The sequence below is a fragment of the Drosophila miranda genome, chromosome XL (genome assembly GCF_003369915.1).
Source record: "Drosophila miranda strain MSH22 chromosome XL, D.miranda_PacBio2.1, whole genome shotgun sequence".
Classification (NCBI taxonomy): Eukaryota; Metazoa; Arthropoda; class Insecta; order Diptera; family Drosophilidae; genus Drosophila; species Drosophila miranda.
Window position 1 is genome coordinate 18,253,136 of NC_046673.1, and position 22,234 is coordinate 18,275,369.

At 49.8% G+C, this 22,234-nt stretch overlaps 6 protein-coding genes across 18 annotated transcripts; 5 read left to right on the plus strand and 1 right to left on the minus strand.

Annotated features, from left to right (window-relative positions):
* The first annotated feature begins 198 nt into the window (after positions 1–198).
* LOC108164686 (trypsin eta) lies at positions 199–4,379 on the plus strand. Of its 3 annotated transcripts, none has more exons than XM_017300554.2 (4): positions 199–319; positions 3,282–3,471; positions 3,540–3,819; positions 3,883–4,379. In XM_017300554.2, exons 1-4 carry the CDS (start codon positions 217–219, stop codon positions 4,282–4,284), a joined length of 975 nt encoding a protein of 324 aa, XP_017156043.1. In that variant the 5' UTR covers positions 199–216; the 3' UTR covers positions 4,285–4,379. The 3 variants fall into 3 exon arrangements, with proteins under 3 accessions (XP_017156043.1, XP_017156045.1, XP_017156044.1); XM_017300556.2 differs by lacking the exon at positions 199–319 and adding an exon at positions 847–968; XM_017300555.2 differs by lacking the exon at positions 199–319 and adding an exon at positions 1,231–1,486.
* A 96-nt stretch (positions 4,380–4,475) lies between these two features.
* On the plus strand, positions 4,476–5,778 carry LOC108164685 (trypsin I-P1). Of its 8 annotated transcripts, none has more exons than XM_033396812.1 (4): positions 4,641–4,721; positions 4,778–4,902; positions 4,967–5,241; positions 5,300–5,778. In XM_033396812.1, the coding sequence occupies exons 2-4, from the start codon at positions 4,811–4,813 to the stop codon at positions 5,713–5,715; spliced, it is 783 nt and encodes a 260-aa protein (XP_033252703.1). In that variant the 5' UTR covers positions 4,641–4,721; positions 4,778–4,810; the 3' UTR covers positions 5,716–5,778. The 8 variants fall into 8 exon arrangements, with proteins under 8 accessions (XP_033252713.1, XP_017156041.1, XP_033252700.1 ...); XM_033396818.1 differs by having other exon boundaries at positions 4,646–4,725; XM_033396822.1 differs by having other exon boundaries at positions 4,476–4,906; positions 5,300–5,541.
* A 1,208-nt stretch (positions 5,779–6,986) lies between these two features.
* LOC108150832 (trypsin-1-like) lies at positions 6,987–8,343 on the plus strand. Of its 2 annotated transcripts, XM_033386079.1 has the most exons (4): positions 6,987–7,099; positions 7,157–7,382; positions 7,465–8,066; positions 8,118–8,343. In XM_033386079.1, the coding sequence occupies exons 1-4, from the start codon at positions 7,030–7,032 to the stop codon at positions 8,291–8,293; spliced, it is 1,074 nt and encodes a 357-aa protein (XP_033241970.1). In that variant the 5' UTR covers positions 6,987–7,029; the 3' UTR covers positions 8,294–8,343. The 2 variants fall into 2 exon arrangements, with proteins under 2 accessions (XP_033241970.1, XP_017134631.1); XM_017279142.2 differs by having other exon boundaries at positions 7,465–8,341.
* Positions 8,344–8,494: 151 nt separating this feature from the next.
* LOC108151791 (trypsin eta-like) lies at positions 8,495–9,768 on the plus strand. 2 transcript variants are annotated; one of them, XM_033394145.1, is made up of 2 exons: positions 8,495–8,828; positions 8,893–9,768. In XM_033394145.1, exon 2 carries the CDS (start codon positions 8,920–8,922, stop codon positions 9,625–9,627), a length of 708 nt encoding a protein of 235 aa, XP_033250036.1. In that variant the 5' UTR covers positions 8,495–8,828; positions 8,893–8,919; the 3' UTR covers positions 9,628–9,768. The 2 variants fall into 2 exon arrangements, with proteins under 2 accessions (XP_033250036.1, XP_017136132.2); XM_017280643.2 differs by having other exon boundaries at positions 8,496–8,828; positions 8,889–9,767.
* A 3,670-nt stretch (positions 9,769–13,438) lies between these two features.
* Positions 13,439–15,772, plus strand: LOC108164466. Of its 2 annotated transcripts, none has more exons than XM_017300208.2 (3): positions 13,439–13,723; positions 14,715–14,940; positions 15,002–15,772. In XM_017300208.2, exons 1-3 carry the CDS (start codon positions 13,648–13,650, stop codon positions 15,627–15,629), a joined length of 930 nt encoding a protein of 309 aa, XP_017155697.1. In that variant the 5' UTR covers positions 13,439–13,647; the 3' UTR covers positions 15,630–15,772. The 2 variants fall into 2 exon arrangements, with proteins under 2 accessions (XP_017155697.1, XP_033246929.1); XM_033391038.1 differs by lacking the exon at positions 13,439–13,723 and adding an exon at positions 13,820–14,357.
* On the minus strand, positions 15,620–21,800 carry LOC108164460. Its single transcript, XM_017300194.2, has 5 exons — positions 21,043–21,800; positions 20,850–20,985; positions 19,862–20,795; positions 19,332–19,799; positions 15,620–19,264 (listed from the first exon to the last, which is right to left on the minus strand). The coding sequence occupies exons 1-5, from the start codon at positions 21,657–21,659 to the stop codon at positions 15,792–15,794; spliced, it is 5,628 nt and encodes a 1,875-aa protein (XP_017155683.1). The 5' UTR covers positions 21,660–21,800; the 3' UTR covers positions 15,620–15,791.
* Between the last annotated feature and the right edge of the window lie 434 nt (positions 21,801–22,234).

Genomic DNA, 22,234 nt, shown 5'->3' on the forward strand with positions numbered 1-22,234 from the left:
TTAATTAATAAGCTTTATTGATTTCAGGAAGCGAAAGGCACCAAATAAAAATTGAGTATAAAGAGTTCCAAAGCATCCAGGAGAAGATCGCAGATGATTTGTTTCCTGTGACTGAGGCAGGAGCAACAGCAAACATAAAGCATGAACCTCTTATTGTAAAAAGACAAGACATAAAGAAGGAAGCAGCAAACTTGGAGCAGGAGACTTTTCTTCAAAATGCTGAAAAAAAGGAGGAAGGAATGTAAATGTAAATCAGTTATCGATCTTCCTGTTGCAGTGGCAGAAGGGGGACTCCTTTGCCCGGATCCGCATTACCATGGTATTTTATTGGCCCTAGAAAGTAATTGATATCACAGATGCCCCACCTCCTCTTCCAGTAGTATGGGCTGCATGGTTCAGATTCAATCTTGACTTCGTTGGAAGACATGGAGAGCTGCCTCTCCATACTCCAAGGCATGTTTTACACGCGAAATCAATTGAATCTTATAATCTATACATACATATATCTACTTGAAACACAAGTACTATCGTCCATTCACAGTCCATCGGGTAGCCCGTACCAATTCTTTGTGCGCCTGAAGAGTGGCAGCTTGGAGCTGACCATATACCAGTATCTGCGGTGGGTGTGTCATCTGTATGCAGGGTAATCTACAATATATAGCTTTATGGAACCATATTCTCTCGAATTCTCTTCTCTGTATAAGAACTTTTATCGCCTCCAGCCGATCGCAAATGAGCCATAACCATTATGGCTTCTCCCTAGTGGCTGGCAAAAACCCAATCTTACTCATCCATAAACGATTCGTCACTACGCCATTTGGGATCGCTAAACTCTTGGAAATGTTTCTAACCTCCATGGCATGGCCCGACCTCTGAGTGCAACTGGACTCCCCGGGGATCTACAGATATGTCTACGCGGAGTGCTCCAACTGCCAAGTGGTGTTAGGAGGGGCTGTGTACAAGTCGAAGTGGGTACAGTATGTTGGTGCCATCGAAATCAAATGAGAATTTTGCTCTGATTTTGGCTGGCATTTGTTTATGATACCCGATCGAGCGGTTGTCGATGTGGTGCTTCGGCTTTGGCAACATTCAATTTACGCACAGTTTGTGATAAGATAAAGTACCACCGCCCCACCACCGACTGCTCACCCATTGGTTCCACTATACTCATATTTCTAGGTACTCGCATATAAAGCAGTATCGTCTGATTTCGAACTAGCCTTGCCGGGTCCGGCCCCGCGGAGCTCATTGCAGTGGCTCGATTCACGAAATTCGGTCGATAATTGCGGTTAAATTATAACTTTCTCCGGTTCTGCATCGGAGCACGATCTCTCTCTGTCACTTTTAGACATAGTTATATTATTGTTATTTTGTGTTATTTTTTGTTGTTGTTGTTTTGTGAAAGGAATGCATATGCATCCCTTGTGGTTCGGTGCCTTAGTGGCGGTGATAACGCTTCTTGGCCCCACAGTGGCCTCCACTGAAAGTGAGTCACGGAGTTTTTATACCCGATACTCAAAATGAGTATTGGGGTATATTAGATTTGTGGTAAAAGTGGATGTGTGTAACGTCCAGAAGGAATCGTTTCCGACCCCATAAAGTATATATATTCTTGATCAGCATCAATAGCCGAGTCGATTGAGCCCTGTCTGTCTGTCTGTCCGTCTGTCCGTCCGTCCGTCCGTCCGTCCGTCCGTCCGTCCCCTTCAGCGCCTAGTGCTCAAAGACTATAAGAGCTAGAGCAACGATGTCTTGGATCCAGACTTCTGTGATATGTCACTGCTACAAAAATATTTCAAAACTTCGCCCCGCCCACTTCCGCCCCCACAAAGGACGAATATCTGTGGCATCCACAATTTTAAAGATATGAGAAAACCAAAAACGTAGAATTGTAGAGAATGACCATATCTTTAAGACTGCGGAATCTGAATTGGATCGTTTTATTATTATAGCCAGCTTCAAGAAAACAATTTCATTTTTTCTCGCCCTGTCTCTCTCTAACACACACGTAGCATAGGCAGCTTTGCTTAGAGTAAAACATTAGCGCCTAGATCTCAGAGACTACAAAAGCTAGAGCAACCAAATTTAGTATCCACACTCCTAATATATCGGACCGAGACGAGTTTGTTTCAAAATTTCGCCACACCCCCTTCCGCCCCCGCAAAGGACGAAAATCTGGGGATATTCAAAAATCTCAGAGACTATTAAGGCTAGAGTAACCAAATTTGATATCCGCACTCCTGTTAGATCTTACTATAAAACGTGTATCTCAAAATTTCGCCCCACCCCCTTCCGCCCACACAAAGGACGAAAATCTGTTGCATCCACAATATTGCACATTCGAGAAAACTAAAAACGCAGAATCATAGATAATGACCATATCTATCAGATTGCTGAATCTGGATCAGATCAGATCATTTTTATAGCCAAAAGGAACAAATCAATTTTCAGTGGCTACGCAGCGCCCGACGTCACGCTCAGACTGATTTTCTGTCTCTCTCGCACGCACTCTTTGTCGTGTCGTTTAATATTAGCGGCGTCTGCCGGAGGAGAGCCATACTGACTTAGTATCGGGTATAACCGCAGAGTTGCGGTGTCCGCAGCAACTCACAACGTTCCCCCTCGTTTTCCTTATCAGTCTGATAGTTGGCTCGGTATTTGGTCTCCATTGATGAGTGTTGTGTTTGATGAATGTGCGTTAGGAATATTCAAAAATAATATCAAAATGTGTGTGAGAAAAGAAATATGCATTTGGTATATAATTTTATAAAATACATGATATCAAATCGCGTTGGATTGCGCTCTCCACGGTCGCATAGGAATAGATAATAGAATACCATTCTATCTTTGAGTGCATGAGTATTATCATAAATTCAGTACTTAGTTACGGGTACTATAGTATATACCACATCGATAAACCATCTGTCCAACCTATCAAATATTATAGCTTGTAGATTACTGAAGGGAGTCCCCGCAAAAACTGGAAATTATTTGTTTTTAAATTCATATATTTAGAAGAAAATTAACCTTCTTAAAAACAATGCTTAATAACAGACAAAAAAATAGAAAATGAAGAAAAATATCCTGAAGTCCCACGATTTCCAAGGCTCTTAAGTACTACATATATTCCATATCAATTTATACAATGATAATAGCTTTGAGGGATGGAAAATTATGGCAGGTTACAGCACCAATGGATACCCAGATGGACTTGGTTCTCATCCATAGATAACCAATTATATGCCTTAAAGATTGTATTCTTCGATTGTGATCACTTGCAGGCAACTCCACCACCCAGATGCTGCAGCCAAAGATTGTGGGTGGAACGGCCACCGACATTGAAGCAGCCCCGTACCAGGTCTCAGTGCGTCTGACGTCCAGGGATAAGCGCAAGTTCGGTTCGGGTCACATGTGTGGCGGCGTGCTCATCTCCCAGCGCTTGGTGGCCACGGCCGCCCACTGTTGCTACAAGTAGGCTTGGGCCTTCCCTTCCAGTTGGCGTACAGCTTTTAATGGTTTGTTTTTCCTCCTGATTGCAGCTCAGACACGACACAATATCGAGCGGCCGGCGAGTACGTGCTAGTCTTGGGCACCACATATCTGGCAACCAAAACGAATGAGACACTGGTGTATTACTTGCAGCAGCTGATCGTCCACAGCAGCTACGACCACGGCACGCTGACCAACGACATTGCGCTGATGTTCATCAATGGCTACGTTCCCTGGACGTGGCCGACAGCGAGGGCTCTGACCCTTAACGATCAGTCCCTGGCTGTCGCCACCGCGTGTGTGATCACCGGCTGGGGAGTTCTCATCTCTGTGGGTTGACGTTGTCATCACCGAGTTTCGTACATCTTTCATTATCCGAATCTTTAATTGCAGGGCGGCTCCAGCAGTAATACGCTGCAGACGGCCACGGTGCCGACGGTCAGTTATCCAAACTGCTACTTGGCCTATCCCCCGTACGTGCCGAGATCTCAGATCTGCGCCGGCTACACGACCGGCGGCATTGATGCCTGCCAGGGCGACTCTGGTGGACCGCTCATGTGCAACAATCGGCTGTCCGGTCTCGTCTCCTATGGGGATGGCTGTGGCAAGCCCAATGTACCCGGCGTCTACACCAATGTGTCCTATTTCCACGATTGGATTGTCCAGCAGAATAGCTCGCTCAATTACTCGATCTACCGCAATGGCGCGGACGGACGCAGCGGAGGGCGGCTCGGCTTTGTGCTGCTGTCCGGCATCTTTGCAGCCGCCGCTGGATCACTGCGGATGAGGGGGTAACGTGACTGGGAGGAAGAGGATCTGCTTGTAGGACTATCACGATTTTAAATAGTGTTATTTATGTAGCAAATAAAATAAATGAATTTACTTAACAGGCAGGGGGGCTTGGCGCCGGAATTTTAAGTGCGAGCGCAGCTCACTTCACGCCGCTGAATATCGATATGTCGTTGGGTGCCTATCGATATAACATCGATTCATCTGTCAGCTGCCGGGCAGCTTGAAACAAATTTTAAAAAGCTGAGCTAAGAAAAAGTGCGGTGAGGATTTGTATGGAATTGTTACGATCTCGTTAGAGATGGACACACCTTGGCAGCTGCAGGTGCTCTTGCAGATGCTTCTATCGTGGACATTGGTGGCCAACGGGCATCGTGAGTTCCCATTCCTCTCCCTGAGCACTGGCCATACCTCCACACCTCACAGCGTGCCATCCGACGCAGGCAAGTTCGTGATCCTACCGAAGGTGGTAGGCGGCTACTCGATAACGATCGAACAGGTCCCGTTCCAGGTGTCGGTGCGTCGGCGGTCCATGCACGAAAGGACCTACGGACTGGGCCTCATCTGTGGTGGGGCCTTGATCTCGCAGCGGGTGGCCTGCTCGGCGGCCCACTGCTTTGCCGTGTGGGTACAACCTCCAGACCGAGTGCCAGAGTATCAGTCTCACCATACCTTCCATCCATCATAGAAACAACACGTACAACCCGGTGAGGTTTTACGGGCCGAAGCTGTTCGTGTTAGTGGCGGGCAGCACACAAATCGACCAAGCCGACAGGAACACCAAGGAGTACCTGGTGCAACAGATCATCGGTCACAGCGGCTACAATGCCAGCACGCTGGAGTACGACATCGCCCTGATCTTCCTGAACGGCTACGTATCGTGGTCGTCGAAGACCATTCGAGCCATTCCGCTGGCCACCAATGCGCAGCGCGAGGGCACCACCTGCCTGATCAACGGCTGGGGTAAGGTCACAATGGTGCGTTCGCATGCATATTCGCCCTTTTCCGCTTCCTCATTCAGCTGCGAATCTCTCTCCGAAGGTGGGCAAATCGGGGTCGCTGCAGCAGGCGCCGGTACCCATCCTGAACAAGAGCCTGTGCAGGGCCATCTACTTGCTGCCGGCGTCCCAGCTGTGCGCCGGCTTCATGCAGGGCGGCATCGACGCCTGTCAAGGTGACTCCGGCGGCCCCCTAATATGCGATGGCCAGCTGGCTGGCATTATCTCCTGGGGCGTGGGCTGTGCGGATCCCGGCTTCCCCGGAGTCTATACGAATGTATCGTATTTCGTGGATTGGATCCGATCGATGAACGCCACGCTCGACTACTCAAAATACTTGGTGATGGATTCCGCCGATGGCCGCCGGCTGGGCGCTAGTCCCCAACGGACCTGGTGGCTGGCCTTGGCATTTCTGCTTATCGCTCTCAGCGGGGGCTGATGTGGGTGATGGCCGAAATATGGGGATGTTGGACACCAATAATAAAATCATCCAGCTTGTCTATTCTGTCATTTGTTAATCTAATCATGCCCCAGGGCAAGGCACCTGTGCAGAACACTCAATCACCTCCAGCACTTATGTATATGTGTAGATTGCCCAACCACTGACGTACACGAACAGATACAGATACAGTAATCGAATTTCCGAATGACTAAAGGGTGACACAATAACCATTTATAATCAACCACAAGGACTGGGAGTGGTGCACCGTGCTTTATACAAACACACTTGACCTCATAAACCGAAGATCAACGACCGTGCAATTGTCCATTAGACGATAGACCTCAAAGACCTATCAGAAGCTATCAAGGTAGACATCGTTTTGAGATATTGACAATCGCGGTTTTGGATATACATATCTATAATATTCTTTCCGGATAAGGGCATTCAGTTTTTATGTTGTCTAATGATATGCCAAATCAAACAATAATTATCTCATAAATACAGCCAGTACCAAACTCTTTCTGGTTTGCCGAATACCGCCGTTTCCTTTACTGTCACGTCACCCCGAACCGAACCTCTCCTCAATATCTTTAGTATATATTTGTTGTTATTGATTTTCTGAATATAGTAAATTGTTTATTTGCCCAGTTACGTAAAGGTTAATAATTTATTTTGCCTACACGAGTACATGGCACACAATTAAATGTGGAGGTTTTAATTGAAAAAATGGCCAACACTTTTGATAAATTTAGAGAGGTAGATGCGATGGTAACCACTTCCTGAAAACTTTACCTGCAGAAAGTGAGTTTTTTGGTTGGAATTTATAAATCGGAACGGATTTGAGACGCTTTATTAAAAATCGCATTGTAATTTTCCCACTTTGAAGAGTGTCATAAATCTGGGGTAAGCCCAAAGATTGCGCTACGGAAAATCCAAAGTACCGGTAGCACTGGAGGACGGAGGAGGGAGTTTTGCCAGTCAGTTGTGGCACGGATGTGAATGGAATGTCTTTGGACTTGAACGATGACTACTGAATCAGCGGAGCAGACTGGCCCCGCTCTGGACTGGCCCCGCCGAAGGGTTGATTAGATTATGATGCTCATGCAGTAGTAGTAGTAGTAGTACCAGATTTTTTTGGTGCAGATATCATTTGGGCTATCGATGGTCTATCATCGTGTCGATCGGCTCCAATCCGATCCGCTGTTTCTGTTCGGGTTCGGCTGCGTTTCCGCCCTGGCCCGTGTCTCATGCCCCATGCCCAGGCCCATTCATTAGTTTGGATTGCCACGTCGGGCGGCTAACATCGCAAAAATGGTTCAGAGATCGGGACAGCTCTGGGCGACATTGGCAATTATCTGCCTTCTGCCCTGGGCCCTGAATGGTTCGCTCAATCGACGCACCTCCCGCACTCCACACTAACATGAAACTAATCCTCCAGGTGCCTCGGTGCCAGCTGCTTTCGAGGAAAGAGCGATTCGTCCTCGCTTCGATGTGGATCCGGGTAGGATTATCAATGGAACTTTGGCCACAATGGAGGCCACCAGGCATCAGGTGGGCATCAGGAGGGCCCTCAACGATGGCTACTACTTTGGCACGGGTCACATCTGTGGGGGATCCTTGATCCGCAGCAACTGGGTGCTCACAGCAGCCCATTGCTTTGTGGAGTGAGTGACTTCTTCCCCCCCACCCCACGCCAATCGGTGACCCTAAACGACGTGTCTTGTTTTTTTTTTTTTTTTTGTGCAGTCAGTATATCTACGACGGCACATTCTTGGCCAAGGAGGAGCTCATCGTGGTCATGGGCAACGTGGACCGCTTCAACCGCACCAACTCGCTGACCTTCGAGATTGATCTGCTCATCCTGCAGGTGGACAAGTTCGATCTCAGCACCTATGAAAAGGACATTGCCCTGCTCCGGCTGAACGACTCCGTGCCGAGCAATCATCCCACCATTCGGCCCATCGATCTCGCATCCATCGCAGTGCCAGCGGACACCGTCTGCCAGGTGACGGGCTGGGGCACCACGGAGGCGGGCTACAGCTCCGACTACCTCATGACCGTCGACGTGCCCATGATCAGTGAGGAGGTGTGCATCAACGACAGCGAACTCGGCGAACTTATCAAGCCCGGCATGGTGTGTGCCGGCTACCTGGCGGAGGGGGAGCGTGACGCCTGCAGTGGCGATTCCGGGGGTCCCCTGGTCTGCCGCAGCCAGCTGGCCGGCATTGTGTCCTGGGGCATAGGCTGTGCCCAGCCAAATCTGCCGGGCGTTTACACGGAGGTCTCTTACTACTACGACTGGATCCTGGAGCAGATCGATGGGGATGTGGGAAGTGGCGAGGGAAGTGGTGGTGAAGGAAGCGGTGAACAACCTGGTGAAGGAAGTGGCGAGGGAAGTGGTGGTGAAGGAAGCGGTGAACAACCTGGTGAAGGAAGTGGCGAGGGAAGCGGTGAAGGAAGTGGTGATGACAATCAAGATGGAGATGGCGATGGTGCCATGGCGGCCCTTGCAGGAGCCGTTAGCATCCTGCTGCCAGGCCTCCTCTGCCTCAAATTGCTTTTAAGCCACCTCTAATCTATATTCTCTCTCCTAGTAGCAAATAAAACTGTATTAACTAATTTATATGTATATCGAACAGAGAACAGACAAAGAAGCCCTGTAGCTCCCCTTTGGAGGAACGATCTGGCTTCTTGAGATAGTCTGAGAGTCCATTTGTTCGGTTTCCTATTAGCTGAAAGCTGTATTGGTGTAGTGGATGGCTGTCATCTGTCATTCGCTTTGGGATTTCACTCAATTCAATAGCCTTCACTATTGTAGAATATTGATATCCCCCCATGAAACTCTCATTTCTGCTCTGGCTAGCGCTGGTCCGAATAGTGTGGAACCAAACGAGTACTGGGATTGGGGAGGAAGAACCAATTCAAAAAGGCAGAACAGCGACCACCAACGCGACTGCCAACACGACCGCCAACGCCGCCGTCTCGATCGGGCACCTGGCGTCGTTGCGAATGCTAAAGATGGATCGCATCCAATTTGGGGCAGGACATATCTGTGCTGGGTCCCTGATCCGCGTCAATGCAGTGCTGACCGCTGCCCAGTGCTTTGTGAAGTAAGTGATTGTTGGACCTGGAGGGCTGGAGAGCCTCTTTACATATATCTGTTGTTCCAGCCAGGAGCTCTATGATGGTAGCTTCCTGCCCATGTCCGACTTTGTAGTGGTGCTGGGAACACCCAACCGTTTCCAGGGGAGCCGCAACACCATGATCTTCAGGCTGAAATATCGCGTCTTAATGCAGGACGTGTTCGATCTGAAAATGTTCGAAATGGACGTGGCCCTAATCATCCTCTCATCATCTGTGCCCGAGCAGCATGCTGTGGTGAAACCCATCCCGATCACCGAGCAAACCTTTAGACGTGCCACCGAGTGCCATATGTCCGGCTGGGGCCGCAATCCATACGGTTATAGCTCTGAGTCAATAGTGTCCGTTGCCGTCACAGTCATTGGCCCCCGCATATGCCGCCTCAAGCAGTTGACGCAGGAGTTCTTCGCGCCACCGGGAATGTTATGTGCCAAACACCTGAACAAGCTAAAACGCAGCTTCTGCACCGGGGACGCTGGCGGTTCGCTGGTGTGCCAGGGGAAGCTGGCCGGCATCATATCATGGGGCGTCAAGTGCTCAGATCCCTACCATCCCGGCATCTACACCAATGTGCTATACTATGACCAATGGATAAATGAGAGCCTGGCCAATCCCACCCAACAGGACGAGTACTTCGCGCAGATCGGTAAACCAAAGGCCAGTGCGGCAACTGGCATAAGACCGAGACCCTGCCTCATTCGTTCCATGCGTTTCTTAGTTCAATCAATATACGATCGAAAAATATTGAACATGATATATTTTATATAGGACCTGACGGAGACAGCAATATTTCGTCAAAAAACGAATCTTAATGGCAAAAGAAAAAAAATTGATGACTTACTGATACATTAATATTTTATTTGCATTATTGTCAGAGCAATTTAGTTTGTGCCCTTTTTTTAATTAATTTTTTTGTTTTTGTTTACCCAACCTCAACTTTTGATTCGTTTATTGGAGTGCCTCCATCTATGGGAGAGTGGCGGAAGCACAGGTTCTATGTCGAACGCGTCCGCTAGGTGTCGCCGCAGAGAGATCGGCATCGATATTTTATAATCAATAATCAATAACAGCATCGATTTCAATTTTATAATCACCACTAGCGATCAGCTGTCGCGATTTATCGAGGCACTGCCATCTCAATTGGACTTGTGGCGCAGATTTTCAAACGTATTCATAATAGTGTAAGAAGATTCTTCCATTGTAAATTGTTTGAGAAAAAAACATCGATGATTCACATTCAAACAATTTATATTTGGCGCTCAAGTTTGGTGGGACTTTTTTGGGATTTTCTCTGGGATTTGTCCTCGCCACAATGTCCTTTTTCCCCTCAACAATGTATGGACCAGACTCATGTGCCGTGAAATCGAGCAACATTTTGAATACCCTGGGGAAATGGATGATCTAGAATGGAGGAAATGTTTGTTATCTAATGCACCAATATAGGCCAAAACTAGTCAGTCTCTGTTTTAAAGGTATTTCAACGACATTTTGAAGGTAGTGTTCTTCTTACAGAAACCAAGAATGGGTATCGGGATCGAGATATATTTACAATACCCTAATCATATGCATTAATATGTCTAAAACAACAATTTGAGATAATTTGTTTATTAATTACGTTTTAAAACAGCTGGGAAAAACAGTTTCTTCATATATATTAACGAAATAGGGTATACCTGTGCACAAGCTCCGGTTGACGTGACATTTCATACTCACTTACGTTGCCACTGTTTTTTTGTTGACCTTTTTTGCCTAAACCTTGTTTTATACACTATAAAATAAAAGAGAGTACTTAAAAGTAGTCAATCAGGTAGACAATTTATTCATTAATGGTCTAAAATTATGTGGGCAGAGCTAATGGTTTTAGTTAGGCAGCATTATTCAACGGAATAAAGAAATTGAACAATTGGAACGATTTTTCTCTTACGTTTTATTACGTTTCATTTGTTTGACCTTTTTCGCTAAAACCTTTTTTTAAGCAAAATCCAAAAAAAGCAAGTATTAAAAATAAGCCAGTTAAGTAGAAAATTGATTCATCAATCGTATAAAAATATGTGGGCATGGCTAAATGTTCTATATAGCTGGGAATATTCGACGGAATAAAGAATTGAGCAATTGGAACGATACTCGTTTGCTTATTCTACTGTTGTATGAACAAAAGTGCCTTGTGCGTATGCCTATAGTGGCTGCTGTAAGTCCTGATGTCACAGGGCACTCCCCAAAAACAGCCGCTGTTCCACGGCTATTCCGTGCTTTCCACCTTCTTCTTCCACCAGCGGCGCCCATTGCGCGGCTGTGACCCACTACTCCGCCCTGTCTCAGCCCCCAGAAGACGAATTCATTGGAAAACAATTGAAAAATGAAGAAGAAAAACTACATCTGGACACCGGCGTCGGTGGCGGAGCGGTGCATCTACTGGGCTGACCAGAAGACCAAGTGCATCTTCCGTGCCTTTCTCAATGGCTCCTATGTACAGCGGATCGTGGACTCGGGTCTGATTGGGCCGGACGGCATCGCTGTCGACTGGCTGGGCAGCAACATCTACTGGTCCAATGCGGAGGCTGGTCTCATGGGGGTCGCCCGCCTGGATGGCAGCAGTCGGCGCGTACTCTTTTGGAAGAAGGTGGAGAAGCCTCGTACCCTGGTCTTCGAGCCGCGTCGCGGCTTCATATACTGGACAGAGTCGCCCTCGGACTCCATACGCCGCGCCACGATGGACGGATCCGAGTTGCAGCCATGGCGTGGCCTTCGTGTTTGTACGACAACATTTTTTTAAATAAAATAAAAAATAAAGAAAAAGTGGTTCTTGAGTTTGGGTTACAAAATTGCAAAAACTCTGCGAATTGGCTAGGACTATCTGTATACCATTAATTGTATTTATAAATGAAACATTGAGTGCTAATTGTTTAATTTATTAAATTTTTTACTAACTTTTGCTGATTTTAATAGCTCTTCACATCAAAGCTTTTAAAATGATATGTCAATTGGTGAAATTAAAAAATAAATGGAAATGTGTGTTTTATAGTAGAAATTTTGCCGGAAATGCCCTATCTGGACGTGGCGTGGCTCTTCGATGGATTGGGATTTTCGCCAGATATTATAAATAGTAAATCTTGCCAGATTGCCGCGTACCTTGATTAATTGGCGGATAAGGGTATGGGTACTTTCGAAATCCCAAAAAATGCTCTGCCCGAAATCCAAATCCACTCTCTGATCGCTTGGTTATCGGTACTGATTGTTCGGTGACTAAAAATTGTGCGAAACGAGACACAGAAAACCACACAAAAACTAAAATAAATGGCGCAATGAATGAAAACCCAGTTTCAGTTCCCGCACTAGCCTCAGATATGACTAACTAATCTTTATTGAGGATCGATAGGACTGAACTGAAACGGAGTGGATGGACGGTCTGGCGATTCGACCGATCTTCTTTTATACCTCTCTCTCTCTCTCTCGCCGTGGAGGCATTTGCAGACAAGGGCCAAGGAGCTTATGAGGCAATCCATATCCCAATCGAGTCGGAGCCACTCCATCGATGCAATAAATTTCCTATCTGTCTGATAGTTTCCGTATTACCGAGTACAGCCCAAGGTCTTGGGCTGTTACAACACCATTGACGTCTGCTCGTTGAGCTAAAATCAAATCGCTTTTGGAATGCTTCGCAATCTGAAAAACCCATCGATTCCAATCAAGTGCAATTCATCGATGTAATCTTCTGTCCGTTCCTGTACCTGATTACGAGAAACAACTTGTTTTGTGCCTTATCGAAGACGATGTAATACCCTTCAACAAAGTGTTGAAAGTTTCCGCTCTATAGATTCATCTTTCCCAAAGAACTACAGTAAACTCTAGGGATTCCGAACAGTTATGTTACAATGATAACAGACATTCGCGTCTCATGGCATTCATTAGAGGGTTAGCTTATGGATTGATCCTATAAAAAACCAAAAATAACTCCTTTTACCAGATATGTTACTACCTCAATTCGAAACTCCCAGAGCTTTGAAGTTCCTTTGAGAAACAGAAGCCATGATCTCGCTCTTGTGATCTCCATCTCCACTTAAATCCCAATACGATCTGCCGAAGATCCTTTGCTGCTAAAGTTTCTTTGAGAAACAGAAGCCATGATCTCGCTCTTGTAATCTCCATGTCAATTAAAATCCCAATACGATCCCCCGAAGATCCCACATCATTAACATAAATTGCAAAAGAAACAAGTAGAAATTGCTCTACATATAAGCAAATGTGGTGACTGCTGACGACTGAGGCTCTCTTATCGATGATTCCCGATGGGGAACGGTGGGGTTTGGTTGTGTGGCGTGTGTTTGTTTGTTATTCGAGTGCCAGGGGCTGATGATCGGTCGGACAGTCGGGCAGTCGTGCCAGTCCGATTGGGTCGTCGAATGTTGCTATTGCAGGGCACCTTTATCGCTCTAACAGCACAACAAAACCAACAACAACAACAAACACAACAGCCAAGTGGGCACGGGAATCGGACTCAAATCTCTCACGAAACCAAAACAAAATTATGGAATTATCTAAGAATGCTATTTGCGAATTTAGAAAAAGGAAATGCTCGGCTCTGAGCTCCTCACATTCATCGTTCGAAGCTCCCGACAGGTGGGCGCGACAGTTACTCGCGACATTAAATATTGAATATCTGATCCGATCCGATTAATTTGCTGTAACCATTACACCGCAGGTGGAAGAACCTCAGTTGTCTCCCTCTCTCTTTGTGTTTTTTTTTTGTATTATTTGTTTTTGTTTTGTGCGACTTAAACATCGATCGACATGCAGCTGAACGATCATTATCGCAAGATCATGAAGATACTGATCTTTGCATTTCTGTGCACCGAGATGCAGACGAGTAAGTGCTACAATCGATATTCTACGATCCGATCGTTCGTATTCAATCGACACCTGATATCAACAAGTTTCAATGTTCGAAGGAAATCAGTTATCAAATCTGTTTGATTAGGATAGGATTAGTAGAAGATACTAATTTAATCAAAATAGTTTGTGAGATCACCATCGAATAGTGAGTACGTGAGACCCAGCAAGAGCTCGAATCAGGATAGAATAGAAGATAGAATTTATAGATGGGTAGATGGATAATGTATCGCTTCAGTTCAGACATTAAGAAGGTTCAATTATACTCAGAGAAAAATGGCACAGTCAAAAGAAACACGAGTATTTCGCTGAGTGTATAGAAGGGTATGGATATTGTATCGCTTGAGTTCAGGCCTTAAACAGCTGTAATTATTGATTGGATCTAAACTGAATACGCCCTCGAATCGTTAGCATTCCACAAACCAAAACCATGATCTCGTGGAAAACACTATACTAAACCAATACCTTATTTTTTTTGGAGGACTGAACCCCACGATTATCCAAAGTGATCAATTGCTGAATGAGCCATGGCGTGCTAAAGCTCAAGTGTGTGTTTCCCGGCAGTGCTGTAGGAAGGGAACGTAGTAGCTGTCATATCTACCTACGACTAGGTATGATACCTGCTGGGAGGTGAAGTGGGGGGGAGGAGTGGGGTGGAGTAGGAAAATGAGTGGCCTGATCGTGCCGCTCCGTAGTATGGCCGGGCACGTGTGCACTCGACCGTCCGCCAGTCGCGCAGTATCGATATTACTGTCCAAGCAGACCATTGACCATTCGACTACGCTGCCCTCTGATAACGATGATAAGAGGGGAATCCGATCCGTTCCGTTCCGCTTTGCCGTTGCCAACTGCATTTGGCAGTAAGTGGCTGACTGTTTCCAAGGGGGGGATCCGGATTCGATCGAATCGTTCGCTTTCTTATCACATCCTCCTCGTTAACCTTCACCCCGAATCCACTAACCTTCTAGCGTTCACGCATCGCGATCTGGCCAAGAAGCGCAGCATTGGAATGGCCCCAACCGGGGGAGCTCTGACAGAGGGAAGAAGTGTCGCCGCGTGGTCACAGGTGGCCTCATACCAGGCCTCCATCCGTCTGTTGGCCCACGAGCGCGACTACTTTGGCAAGGGACACATCTGCTCGGGGGCCCTGGTGGCGCCCTCGGTGGTGCTCACGGTGAGCAGCTGCCTCTACAGGTGAGTGCAGGGCCAGGAGTCCTGTCAGAGGGGATCCCGACTGATCTCTCTGATATTTTAGCCATACACGTAGGAAGCACTATCATCCGGCGGAGCTGCGCGTCATACTCGGCAATCCTCAGCGCTTTGCACCCAACGATCAGGGACTCACCATGGGGGTAACGCATGTCCACCAGCCGCCGAAGGATCTGGCCCTGGCTATACTCATGTTGGAGCGGGATATACCAGTGGATCATCCCCAGGTCCAGCCCGTTCTGCTGCCCCATCCAGAGCAGCCATCCAGTTCGCTGTCGGAAACCTCCCTGCAGATCAGCACTTGGGGCTACGATGGACACAGCCGCGAGCTACACGACCTGCTCACCCTGAATGCCACGCAAATGTCCTGCCAGCAGTCGCGGGCACAGCCACAACCTCAGCCCCAGAGAATCTGCGTCCAGGCTGAGACTATGACATCGTTCGGAGGACAGCTCTTCATGGATGCTGGGGCCACGCTAACGGATCGAAATCAACTGCTGGGACTGTGCAGTGCGGACGGTGGTGGCTTCGTGGACGTGGCCAGCCATGTGGAGTGGATCCTCACACAAATAGGCGATGGCTCCAATCAGAACAGCTCCTTTTGGGGCGTCCTTTTGGTCCTCGCCTTCACAGTGTATGTACTGACAGTGAGTCGAAAGTCCCTGCTCGCATAGGATTAGGATTTATTCCTTATTGGAAGTTACACACATATATAGATATATATACAGATGATTCTGCCTAGAACTTAGACAGATGAACGTTGAATGTGATAATCTCGAGTAATAATACATTAACAAATAAATATACATATTGTAAATAAGATGATGGAACACATCCTAATCCAACAAAGCTCTGACCAGTTTGCACTCTCCTTCTGCTTCTCCTCCTCCGCATAGCAGCATCAAAGGTGCTTCCGTTTGTTGCAAGTCCTCGCCGGATTGCACCAACGGAATGGACCACTGCAGGCCATCTCCTTTGTGGCCGTAGGAGTGCTGTAGCCATCCACCCACCTGGCCGTAGGTGAACAAGTAGAAGGGCTTCGACTCTGGCTGTGTGAGCACCAGCAGGTAACGATCTCCGCCTACGAACAGAGGGATCATCTGCTCAATGGGCTCCTGGAGGCGCAACTGCTGCAGCGGCACAAACCGCGGACCGTCCTCGTGGGTGTGATTGCGGTTCAGAATGAAGATGGCTATGTGGCGACACCGCCGGCAGCTGAGCATTAGCTGATCCTCCTGGAGATCGGCCAGGTCGTAGTCGCCGCCAATTAGCTGGGCGAGCTGGAAGCGCTCACTGAATGCATCCCTCCAGTGGATGGAGAGTGCCGGACGATGCCTGTGCACTCCACTGGCCAGCAGGAGATTCATCTCGTACTGCTCCTCATTCTCGTTCTCCTTCTTGGGCTTCCTTATGCGAATAACCTTCATCAGGCGGCCATCAACCGATTCCAGGGACTGCCAGTCGGTGAGGCTGCAGTTGTTCGTGTTCAGCCGCAGGATGCGCACTTCGATTCCACTGCCTAGCAGGATCAATCTCTCATCCAGCATCGCCAGCTGCTCCACTGGCTGGCGCATACCCAATGTGAAGGACTCATTCCTGCACTCGATCCGGATGGTGCTGCGGATCCGCTTCACCGGAAGCTGGCAATGATTCTGCACTTTCACGCGTATGTCCCCAGAGTCCAGACGCAGCATCTCGCTGGACAGACTAACGTTGGTCAGGTGGACCCTCGCTGGCTGCAACTGGAGCTGGGCCCTTAGCTGGCGGCCCTGGCAGATGGCAGAGGACTGCTGGCCGAGTCTGAGCATGCCCTGCAGGTCAAAGGACTCGTTAGTTTTGCCCCAGAGCGCCTTTAGCGGCTGCAGGTCGTAGTCCAGGTACAGCAGTCGCCGCTTACTGGCCTTCTTCTCCTTTATCGCCTTCTGCAGCAGCAGATCCTCCAGATTCTCGGGGACCCGCTCGTTGGACGCGTCACGCAGCTGGTTCTCTGCCGAATCCACATAGAGCAGGCCGGCCGGAAAGATGGCTTTATCCAGCCACAGGCTATCGATATTATAGTCGCGATCCTTAAAGATGCTCTGTCGATAGCTCTCGCTAAGATCCCTGCCATTGAGGTGCATCACATGGCCGGGTCCCTCGAACTCCACGCCGCCCGCAAACGTCTTGATGCCGCCAAATGCCTGCAGCCGACGACTATGCCGATATACGGCATTCTCCAGCCCAATGCCGTTAATGGACCGCAGCAGGGGTCTCCCCTCGAGGATCAGACGCTCGAAACTTAGGCCTCCAAACACTTCCATGGTGGGGCCACGCAGGGGCACGCGATGCTCGAAAAAGTAATCCAGGCTCATCTCATTGACGCTGCCCAGGCGCAGGTCCTGCTCCACTCGCAGCTGCCTGAAGCTGGCCCTTGGCCAGGGCCTGCCGCCGCCCTGCACAAAGATTCCCTCGATACTGGCACCGTTCACCTGGCGGTCCTGTCCCAACACTAGTCTGCCCAGACGGGGTGTCTTTTCAAAGCGCAGTTCGGCATGGATAGCTTCTCCATGGGACAGGCGGTAGAGGGAGGCATTTAGTCGCTGCAAATCGATGTCGTTCAGCCGTCCAAAGTGACCATCACCTGCCAGGTCCAAGCACCTGGCCCAGACTGGTCCCAGCAGCTGCTGGGGGGCCTCCACCAGCTGGCTCTCGTTGCTGGCGGTCCATCGGAGCAGGGCATTTTCCGCCAGGTGGGTGAAGTTGAGGTCCGCTTGCAGCGGCTGTTGCTGGCTGGTTTGCAGCCTCTCCAGGCGGGGCTGCCGCAACAGCACGTGTCCGGCAATCGTTTGGTTTCCCTCCCGCCGCACTGCATGCTCTCGGAGATACTTTAAGTGGCTCTCGGGTGCCTCCCCCTTTTCCTCCTGCCAGAGGGCATCGCCAGTCACCACCAAGCGCCGCCACGGCTGCTTCCACAGCGCCACCAGTCGACTGTCCAGGCCTTCCAGTCCCAGATCCTTGGGACACTTGAGACTCCCATTGACATTCAAGTGCTGCACAGTGAGATCTCCCTGCAGCAGAAGCTCCTCACGACGCGTGTCCACAAAGAGCTCGGCAGGCACTCCATTTAGCCGGGGAACATCCACATTGCTGGCCCTCATTCGGAGGCAGCTATAGGCTCCAGTGATGGCCTGCGGCGTGGTCCGGAGCAGGGTGTTGTCCAGCAGGCTGCTCAGATCCAGGCCATTAATATGCGGCGACTGCAGGGCGTCGCTCAGTTGTACGGGGGCCAGGAAGGTCTTGCGGCCCTCCAGCACGGCATTGGCATCGGGACGAACCAGGCGCGACATATAATCCTCCCACTGTATCCCATTGACATCCTGCAGGTGGAGTCCGCCCTCGAATCGGACATTCCCCTCGATGAGCAGCTGCTTGCGGAGCAACAGCTGCGGCGTATCCCCATCCTCTGTGCCGGCCGAAAGCTTTCCCAGCAGCTCGTCAAAGGCCAGACCGTTGAGGCGTCGAAAGTGGAGGCTCTGCAGGTGCACTGGCCTCTGGTCCTTCAGCTCGAGGCGCTGCAGGCTGAGGGCATGGCCCAGCAGCTGGCCGAGTGGCAGTCCATTCAGGCGACTCACATTCAGATTTTTCCCGATCTCCATATCTGTTCCGATGACCAAACGCTGGAATTTCTTGACTCCGGTGAAATTTAGGGCGGATTGGGACTTGAGCACCAGTTCATCCACGGGCACACCGTTCAGCTGCTGGCTGAGCAGCGTCTGCACAGTTAGGGGTTCGGTGAAATGCTTGTGCCCTGTAATGTTCGTCAGCTGGCCATGACGCACTGCCTCTCGCGAGATCAGGGCCAGGCGGGAGGTGTAGTCGCGACAGAGGATGTCACCCTCGACGCTGACATTCATGAAGATGATTTTCAACGTGCGGTTGCCTGTCCCCAATTGGCTGCCTCTGGTCAGCAGATGCTCCTCCACGGGATGGCCCTGTATATGGTTGGTGGCCAGTGAGGGTGTCGTGACCTTGGCATTGCCAAATATCAGTTGTGTTAGGTTCTGCGGAGTGTTGGCCAGCAGGTAGGTGGAGTGGAGGTCCTTCTTAGTCAGCGATTGGCCTGTGGACAGCAGGAGTCGCGACTTCTGGGTATCCCTTAGCACATTGTTCAGCGTCAGGGATCCCTTGATGGTCACCCTGCCCGTGTAGTACTGCTGCAGGCCATGGTTCTCCATCTGCATCTGTCGTGGCTGCACCCACTGTCTGCTGGCTGTGTGATTGCCCACCAGGATATCCCCCGAGACGCTCATCTGGTAGATACGAACTGGCGCTGCAGGAGAGACAGAGATCGAAGGATAATCAGAGGAACTGTGGGTATCCTCTGTCCAACCACTTACTTTTTATCCACGTGCTGTTGCCGCCGCGAAAGACTATGTCACGAGCAAAGTCCAGACCATTCACTCGTCCCGCCTCCAGGCGGGACACATAAAAGGCTGACATGTAGAGATTGGAGCTGACCACCTGGTGGCGCCTCAGATTGAACAGCTTAGGCACCACCAAACCATTGAGCAGTTCCGTCTGGAGGTTCACGACTCGCGACCGCGACTGAAAGATGAGGCGTCCCTCCAGCTGGGAATCGCGGGAGCGTAGGAATAGCGAGTCGTAGAACTCAAACCAGGACACACCATTGATGCGACCCACATGCAAGTGACGCACCCGTAAATCCGCCTTGGGGGATCCACTCGAAGGGGCAAGAGTTGTGTGGTTCTTCTGGTAGTCCTGGGGCGTGAGCAGCTGCTCTGTGTGCAGCGCCTTGGTCAGCAAGGGTTCCCTGAGGGTCAACAGAGAGGAGTCTAGTGTGTGGCCTGGGGATGGACAGATGGGCAGTCTATAAGTTTCTGGAGACAAGGAAATCCCTGCAACTTACCTGGCAGCAACTGGCCCTGGTAGATGAGATTCTTGACATACAATCGCTTCACCTTCAGCCGCTCTATGGCATCGCTGGAGTCATTTCCCGCACCAAAGGATCTCGGGACACGTCCACGGCGTATGGGTATGGCTACGAATCGTTCACGCAGCTGCTCCAGACGCTGCCTAAGCTGTGTGGGAGTGCGCAGGTGACTGCCCACCAGCTGCAACCTTTGGATGCGTCCTTTTGCAGCCAAATGGAGGGGTTTCTGCAAGTGAATCGAGGAGTGATGCTGGAGTAGCTTCTGCCAACGACTTAGTTCTTCCATTGAAGCTTTGCGGCGCAGCAGGAGGCTCCTCAGGCTCGATAGGGTATCCTCGAACTCGTGGCGATGCATCTGCACGATGCTCAGATCTTCTCTTCCCACTTGGTTGCTGGTCTTCTCCTTCTTCTCCTCATACTGCTGCTCTCCGCCTAGCTGCACCAGGCGCACCAAATCACTCGAGGATCGGCGGTAGGTCAGCAGCAGGTAGCTCTCGTTCTGTCCATTGCGATGGCTGAGCAAACCGCTGGGTTCCATGTCCCCCCGCACAACAAATCCGTTGTAGCAGTCCAGCCGCTGGCTATTGAAGACGAGCACTTCGCCATTAGGGCGTGCGCCTATCAGGAGACGCCCCTGCTGGGCCACCGTCAGGCGGGAGAAGTGCAGATCTCGCTGGACGTGTTTGCGATACACCACAAACTGTCCCTCGACCATGCGGAAGAAAAGGCAGGAGTCGGGAGAAGCACCAGCAGTGCTCACATTGGAGCCAGATGCGGACGAGGAGCAGGCAACGAAGGAGTTGCGTTCACGAAAGCGGAACGCCAGCACATGCCGCGCCTGAGTGGTCAGGGTCTGACGAGTACGCAGCCGCATCGTCGCGGCCTCCAGCTCGAAAACAGTGAGCACCAACTGGAAATGGAGTCTTTGTAGTTTGGGCATCTCCGGGCATCGATCGACACTCACCTTGGAATGGGAGCCGCGCAGGGAACGGCCGGTAAGGATGTACAGGGGTTTTAGCCCCACCACCTGGAGCGTGCGGATGGCGGGCAGGAAAAAATCTTCTACGGGATTGAAGTACGTGTCCAGCCACTCGAAGGTTCTGCAACATGATGATTGAAAATGCATTTGTGAAGGTCGGTATCTCTGGAACACTCACTGGATCCTCCCTTGGGATTTCGTGTAGTTGGAGGCCAGCAGCAGCAGCACCTTCTCAGGATCAGGATGCCTGAGCAAGTGCATCTGCTGGAAGCCTTGGGCCAGCGAGAATTCCTGAATGGGCTCGAAGCTCAGCTGGGTGTCATCGGCCATGAGCTTCTGCTTGGGCAGCTGGTAAACCTCCAGCGTCTCCGGATGAACGATGGCCAGCAGCAGGAACTGGCGCCAGGCCACCACCTCAGCGCCCAGGGAGGCCCCGGGCAGCACCCGCGCCCGTCCAGCTAGCTCGCCCAGGCGCATCAGGCGCTTGTCTCCCCCGCTGGCCACGTGCAGCTGAAAGAGTTCGTGGCCGTGCAGCACCAGCAGCACATCTTCGGTGGGCTCGCGCATCAGATACAGCGGATGCTCGTGGCTCAGCTCCATGTCCACAAAGGGCAGACGGATCTCCACGCTGCCATTCACAGTGCTGCGACACACACTGGGAAGCAACGAGGAAGCACCGGCACCTCCACCTCCACCTCCATGAACGTTCACTGCGAGCGGCGGAGGTGCGGCGCCATTCACCGGACAAACTAGGAAAACACTCACAAAAACTAAACACACGCCAGGGGCGAACATATTTCATAAAAGATCTGATCAATGTCAAGATCTTATAGCACCGAAAAATCTCGAAAACACACACGAATGGACAAAAATTCAAATTACTTTACTTCTCTCTTCGTCTGGTCACTGGTCCGTCTTTCCCTTAACTGTTAATCTGCCTTGTCGCAGATTCTAAAAGGAGAGAGAGGGACAACTAGTCTGCTGGCAGAAAATTTCTCAAGTCTCATTCGAGAAACAGTTAACTAACGTTTGTAAAAGAATGTGCACAGTGGGTGTTTTAATGGGAAAATGAAATAATTGTACCATTTGAATTATCGGACCAATAATCATGTACAGCCTGAACGTATACTATGCGAAATAATTACAAGTAATAGTATATAGAATTTTGATTTTCAGCCGATCTTCCCATGGCACTCGTCACTCAATCTCTCTCTTCCGCTCTTCCTGTCTCTCTCTCCCTCTCTCTTCTCACTCTTTCTGTACAAATATATTATGCCCAATGTCTGACTGCAGTGACACCTTTGGCTGAGGACTTGGGGCCAAAAATAACGCAGACAAACTTGGTGAGTGCCTTGGACGGGGGCTGCTGA